This window comes from Nanorana parkeri, unplaced genomic scaffold, assembly GCF_000935625.1.
Source record: "Nanorana parkeri isolate BGI_ZX_2015 unplaced genomic scaffold, ASM93562v1 scaffold816, whole genome shotgun sequence".
Classification (NCBI taxonomy): Eukaryota; Metazoa; Chordata; class Amphibia; order Anura; family Dicroglossidae; genus Nanorana; species Nanorana parkeri.
The window spans coordinates 104,916-112,343 of NW_017307084.1; the positions used below are offsets into that span (position 1 = coordinate 104,916).

At 41.7% G+C, this 7,428-nt stretch overlaps 1 protein-coding gene across 2 annotated transcripts in view; it reads right to left on the reverse strand.

Annotated features, from left to right (window-relative positions):
• Nucleotides 1–7,428, reverse strand: part of SOGA3 (SOGA family member 3) — a 60,266-nt gene that overhangs the window by 51,846 nt on the left and 992 nt on the right. For both annotated transcript variants that reach the window (XM_018565137.1, XM_018565136.1), the window contains exons 2-3: nt 7,100–7,324; nt 1,237–1,395 (exon numbers count right to left, since the gene is read on the reverse strand). In XM_018565137.1, coding sequence (XP_018420639.1) covers nt 1,237–1,395; nt 7,100–7,324 — 384 coding nt within the window. The remainder of the gene's footprint in view (nt 1–1,236; nt 1,396–7,099; nt 7,325–7,428) is intronic.

A 7,428-nucleotide genomic window follows, 5' to 3' on the forward strand; every position in this document is an offset into this window, starting at 1 on the left:
GTATTTATGTGGATTTTACATGGCGTCTAAACTTTTTTGGAATTGGGGTTATACATTTTGCACCATAATTTTGCTACTTGACTGACACAAACACTGCAGCTATGAGTGGCCCCAGCTGGTGTGGTGTCTATGCCTTTGAGTACACTTGTTCATTCACCAAACATATGGCCACAGCATCATCTGTGGTGGTCAAAAAACATATGGCCATAGCATCATCTGCGGTGGAGAGACACTACACCAGTGTTGGTGTCAATCATAACTGCAACTGTGGAGGCAGAAGAACAGTGCAAGCTGTAGTAACACACAAAACTGTCATGTGATTTTCTTAATGTTGTTGGAAGAAAGTGCAGAGGTAAATAATAATAAATGTACACATATTGTGTAAAATAACGGTGCCTTGAGTTCTGCTTTAAGTGTTACCAAGGATCGACTAACATCTTCTAGTGGTATCCAATGTTTATCAAAAGTGATGTGCATAAAGACAATAACATAAGGGAAATTATACATTTAGATTTTACCACTATGACAAAATGAAACAAAACAGAATAGGTAAGGAAAGGGAAAAAAAGGTGGTGGTGGGGAGCAGAAAGCGTGGGGTGGGGACAGAGAGCGTGAGACAGAGAGCGTGAGAAACAGAAAATCCTTTTCATTTTCATAGAAAAACACGTTAAGTGGTTTGAACACTAATGTGGGCAACGCATAGGTTAGCAGTAACGCCTTTATTTATTACATTAGGAAACCACTATCCTGTTTAAAGTGACACTAAACTTAGAAGTTAAATCTTATGAATGCATTCAAGTACCTTAACAATTAACAAAATGTATCTTATTTGTGTATCACTCGCCTGTAGATCCTCAAATCATCTCTGAATTGGTGCTGACACTGCCCTTCCTTCTGGAGGGTGGTTACTTTTGTTCTCCATGGTCCGTGTGTGTGTGTTGTTGAAGAACCCACGGCTCCAAGCTGGCTCCTGTGATGGATTACAATCTCAATACAAATTAGTAAACTAAATGTGAGATTGTAATCCATCACGAACAATGTAATATGTTATTTTATAGAATACAAAATGTATCTTGTCAGGTAGTTAAGCAAATTCTAATATCTGTGCAGAATGATCCATTATTTAATCCTGATGTACACAGGCCCATGGATAATATGATATAAGTGGATGAATGTACTGCATTTTAAATGACCTTGTGCACTACTTTAGTACTGTGTATAAGAGGTAGCACTCACCTCCTTGACCTTTTCAAGTTCATTCTGCAGAGCTTGCTTGGTTATGTCAACTTCAATGAGCTGCTGACGCAGGTTTTCATTCTCTTCCTCTGTTTTAGTCCTCTTCTCTTCCACATTTTCCAGCTCATGGTGAAGTCTAACTGATACATCCTTGGCTACCTAAAAATGCAGTTGGAAGCATTTATATAGAAATATACTTTAATATTATAAGATATATTGTTGGATTGTTCTCACTGGTGGCTCAGAATACACACATTTTTTGGATTGTTGTTGTATATGTAAATATAGGGGTGTGGTGTCCTTTTCTCATTTGGTGGCTCATAATGCACACATTTTTTTTCTGGATTGCTGTTGTATATGTAAATATAGGGGTGTGATATCCTGTTCTCAGTTGGTGGCTCAGTATACACACAACAATGGTATGGCTGCCCTGTATTGTTTTCCCATTATTCGTATCACAATGGGATGGTGTTATGGGAAAGCCTTGTGTAAACAATCACACCTAGATTGGTCAAGACTTATTCAACCTTGACTACTGATGGCAATTTATGACACAGCGCTGCCACCTAGAGGTGGGAAAGTGAAATACATCTATTTAGCTCTCATACAGGTTTTGAGGGGCAACACCCACAAGTGGGATTCCATTTTCTCTGAATAAAAGCAAGCAGCCCAAACTTTGAGTATGGACTTCAGCGAGGATGTCAGAAGAGTGGATGTCAGAAGAGGCAAGAGAGGACATCACTCTGACCAAGGGAGAACTGAACTCTAAAACAAAGGACTTAGACACCAGATACTGCAACGAGAAGCCATTTTCCTGTGAACGCTTAATTGCCAAGAAGTCCTGTTCTTTACGGAATTTATGGAATATGCAGCCTCTAAGCTAAGTACTATTTGAGTGTTTCCTCTCTTAGAAACCATTACAGGTACTAGATAGTGTAGTGGGTGCAAGTGATTGTTTGTTTGTAGCAGCCTGTATGTATGTTTTTTTAATTCTTGTTTTCCTGTAACTATGTTTGTATATGCAGCATTTTCGCCAAGTAAAGTACTTTAAATGCTACTGGGTCAGTTTCCTTGAGCTTTACTGCAAGAACAGACAACAACATAGAAATTAAAGTTTTGCCAAGGTTTAGATTTGGGCTCGTCCTTGGGATAAGCTGTACATCTTTGGGATTTGTAGTCCAGAGCATTACAGTGGCTCAGAGTACACACATTTTTTGGATTGTTGTTGTATAGGTAAATATAGGGGGGCTGTGTCCGATTCTCATTTGGTGGCTCAGAATACACACTTATTTTGGATTGTTGTTGCATATGCAGGGGCGTGGGAATTCTTAAAAAACTACTTGTCTAAGGACTAAAGCAGGGGCCTGATCTAGTTGTCTCTCATGACAATCTACTTGAATTATTTTAACCAAGACCGTATTTAGCAATGCTAAGAAGCGCATCTCATTGCTCATTGCCGTCAGGTGACCGTGCTGACCAGTGAGTGCTTGCAATTTGCAAGTGGAATTCAGAATACATGGCACAGGTACAGATAGCACACCCGTACTGGTGGATGGGAAGGTTTGAGGGGGCCAGATTTGTGCGGGTAATTCATTTCCCCAAATTCCTTGGAAAGTGAATTTGCCCTTTAGGGCTGGTGCAGACTTGGGCGATCGTGTGCGGTTGCATACAGCAGTTGCCACGCTGCCCCATTAATTTCTATTGGGTTACATGCGCATGGCAATTGCTGAAAAAAGGTACATGTAACTTTATTGGCGACACGCACCGCACAGTGTTTTCAAACGCAATTGTGTGCGATTGCATGAGCGGTATTGCAGCACAAACTGCACAATCTGCCTGGCACTGTCAATAATGGCACTCCCAGCACGATCGGCAGTGGTGTGCGATTCCGTGACCGCCCAGCCATCCGCACGGTTTCATGCACGATTGCCGCGCGGGCACGCACACAATGCACTATGGATGTGTTTATTCGCATTCAGATGGTGGGGGCAAAGGGGTTGATTTTTATTTTTATTTTGTAAAAAATGTTTATGTTTAATTTTCCTTTATTTTATTATTGTTTACTTTATCACCTTTTTATTTACATTTTTAATTATCTGTTATTATTTTTTACTTTTTTATTTCTGACATTTTTAATTTTTATTTATTTTATAAACATTTTTTTAACTTAACTTTATTGCTAGCACACAGCCCCTGTGATAGCATGTGGTGGTAACATGTTCTCTTTATTGAACCTGTCACCTCCAAAACAGGAGTTCTAGTACAGTACTGTGCTCTTTCTCCTGTGACAGGAAGGCTGCGAGTGCAGCATTCCTGTGTCAGTACTCACACGGAGCAGAACAGAGAATGGACATTCTCTGCTCTCCAACCTGATTTATTTTACTGTGGTCCCGGCTCCCCCAGAAGAGTGGGGGACCCCAAAGACCATGGCGGGGAGGAAGCCAGTGGGTGAGAGGCCGCGGAGGGCAGTGACAGACAGTGGGCGGTGACCGAGATAGCGGCCAGGGAGAGAGCCAGCGGCTGGGGACAGAATGTCCGCTGTGACACAGACGGAGGGGCAGTGGCCGGAGAGAGAGGAGGGGGAGTGCAGTAAGTGAGGGAAGGGGGAGTAAGTGAGGGAAGGTGGAATGAAAATAAGGCTGTGTACAAGTGATCCGCTCAAGATCACTTGTACAAAACAACTCCCACAATACATTTAGCCCTACTGCCTGCCGACAGCAGGGCAAAATGTAGAAAAAAAAATTACCTGCCTGCCCGACACTGCATGTCCCGTACGTCAGGCGATAGGAATTCCACACCCGATATGTAAATATAGGGGTGTGGTGTCCTGTTCTCATTTGGTGGCTCAGATTACACACATTTTTTGGCAATTTAGATATATTGTTAGAGTTTTTTGATAACACTTTGCATAAACCTCTGCTACACACTAATTAACAGCACCCAAAATTAGCTTCCATTCTAGGCTTACTACATTAGACTTTTATAAGAAGAGGTGAAATTAAATGTTATTGTATGCATACTACACCTCTGTGCTCTTTTTTGAATTGTTGTATTAAATAAGTTAATCAACATAAAAAAGTGCTTTTACACAAAATGTTAAAAACGGCCATATGAGTTTGGCTGCCACACCACAATCTTTCAAAAACTGAGCTCATAATATCCCCCCGATGCCGACTCCCCCGACTTTTCAAGTCAATAACACAACTATCAGTTCTTCCCTGCATGCCAGGGTACTAGGTGTAATCCTGGATTCTCGCCTGTCCTTTCAGTCCCACATCCAATCACTGTCTGAATCTTGCCACCGTAACATGTCCATAATTTGCCTGCCCTTAACGAAGAACACCACCAAGCTACTAATTTACCCTGTTGATATTTCTCGCCTTGACTACTGCCACTCCATCCTCATTGACCTACCTCTACAGGCTATCCTCTTCAGTCTATCAAGAATGCTGCTGACAGACTCATCCACTTTACCAATCACTCAGTGTCTGTCACCCCTCTCTGCCAATCCCCTCACTGACTTATGCTCACCCAACTAATACAATTCAAACTACAACTAACCTCCTCTCACAATATCACCCAAACTGTCCTCTTGTCCCTTCAAAGACCTCCTCCTCACTCACCTCCAGGACTTTTCCAGAGTCTCTCCGATGCTCTGTAACTCCCTACCCCAGCTATTTCCTACTCTGACCACTTTTAGGTGATCGCTGAAAGCTAATCTCTTTAGGGAAGTCTATCCTGCCTCAATCTAACAACTGAGCTTTAACTTTCATCATCAACTCTTACCCACACAGCTATTAACTTTTGTATCACTTGCCCTTCCCCTTTATGTTTTTTTTTTATGTTTTGCATGTGCTCATAAGCAGAGCCCTCCTAACCTTCTTGAATTTATTTTTATTGTAACTGTACTGACTCCATTCATACTGTAAATTGCATATTGTTGAGACTATAAATCATGTGTAGTAATAATATTATTATTATTATTATTATTAATAATCGCCTATGAGCATGTGTATGTGAGCATTTGTGCCAGAACTGCTTTTCTCCCCATACTAGCCAATGAGAATGTAGGAACAGCTTGATGCAGCTTAAAAGAAGGTATAAGCAGCTCAAATGCACCTGCAAAAAAATTCAGAAGGATCACAGAAGCATTTGAAACTGATAATAAATGTAACTGAATGCACCTGAAAGCATGCTGCATTTTTCCATCAACACAAGCCCTAAAAGTGATTATAAAACAACAGTACAGTTAAAAGTGCATTAAAAGTAAACACTGAATTATATATAAAACAATGCAAGTTATTTTCATCATCAGATACACACTAGTTGTTATTCAGTTATATTTCTCCCTACATTATCAAATCGGTGGAATTTTAAGGGAAACCTGTACTAAGAGAGGTGTGTAGGCTGCCAGTGGTAACCTCTTTTAAAACCTGCTAGTTGCCAGGCTGTCTGTGACTTCAACACGTTGAGTCATGCAGCAGGTAAAATTCCTGATCTGCAGACTTGTTCTTAAAGTAACACTAAACTCAGGAGTTAAAAGAGAACTATGGGGTAAGTGTTTTTCCCCATAGTTCTCTTTAGGGTCACAGGAGGACATATACTGATCTCCTCCCGTGACCCAAAGCTCAGTATATCGCGGGCAATACTGAGAGCGCCGCAGCCTGGACGGATCCCGACAATACTGTCTGGATCCACCCAGCTGCGTGAGTGACAACTGGCTCTACCTATTTAGAGGCAGAGCCAGCTGTGCCCGCCCTCTGCCCCGTTCGTTCCTCCACTTCGCGCTGGAGGATCAGATAGGGGAGGACCTCTAACAGTCACCACTCCCTGCAGGTAGACGATCGGGAAGTGAGCAGGTCGGCTGAAGGTTTCTGCTCACTTCCCGGTCGATAGAGCCGACCTATGACAGCTTCTTTGTCACAGGTCAGCTCTAACTATGAGGATGAGAGGATATCACTCACCTCATAGTTCTCCTTTAAATCTCAAAAATGCATTCAAGTACCTTAACTATTTGTGTATCACTCGGCTGTAGATCCTCAAATCATCTCTGAATTGTGCTGACATTGTCCTTCCTTCTGGGGGGTGGCTACTTTTGTTCCCTGTGGTCCCTGTGTGTGTTGTAAAGTATCCACCGCTCCAAGCTTGCTCTCATGATAGACTACAATGTTACATTTAGTTTACTAATTTGTATTGAGATTGTAGTCCATCACAGGAGTGAGCTTGGAGCGGTGGATACTTTACAACACATACAATGACCATGGGGAACAAAAGTAGCCACCCTCCAGAAGGAAGGACAGTGTCATCACCAATTCAGAGGTTATTTGAGGATATACAGCTGAGTGATACACACATAAGATACATTTTTGTTAATAGTTAAGGTACTCAAATGCATTTTTGAGATTTTAACTCTTGAGTTTAGTGTCATTCAGAGGTTTGAAGCCCTTTGAAAAACATGAAAGCCAGGGGACTACCAAACTGAGAAGAGGTAAGCCATGGAAGTATGCATATCTCAGTGCAGGTTTCCTTTAAGCACTTCCAATTTTACAATATAAGATTTTAAAAAACAAAATGGAAATTTGTTGGCCCATATAAAAAACAAATGTATAAAAGTTGGATTAAACCAAAATAGGATGTTTGTCAATAGGAGTCCATAAATGCCCAGAAGTGGACTGAATGTGCTGAAAGAAGGGATTTGATTTGCTGCTACTGGCAATGCCTTCACTTGTCTTACCTCCAGCTTTCATTAATAATCTTGATGTTGTAAGATCCCCCACTTATGCATGCATAAGCAATCGTTTGACCTGAAACCCAGCATAAGACTTAAAAAAACTTTTCAAAGATATGTTACGAATAAGCTCACCTTCAAGTCCTGCTCCAGGCTACGTACAAGCTCCCCATCTATCTCCCCGGTCTGGGCATAACGGACCCTCTTGCGCTCAGCCTTCCGGAGGCGGTACTGCAAGATCCTGCAGTTCTTGTTGGCCCTCTCCAGCTCGTGGCGCATGTCCTGTAGCTGACAAGCGTCCTCCTCAAAGAAGGTGTCCCTCATTTCGTCCATCTCGGTCCTCATCTCATCTATTTCATGCTTCTCGCGGGAACAGGGGTTTTCCATTAGCCAAAGGGTGGGGGGTGAGACAAAGAAGAAGGACATGAGATTATATATATATAGATATATATATATAGATATAT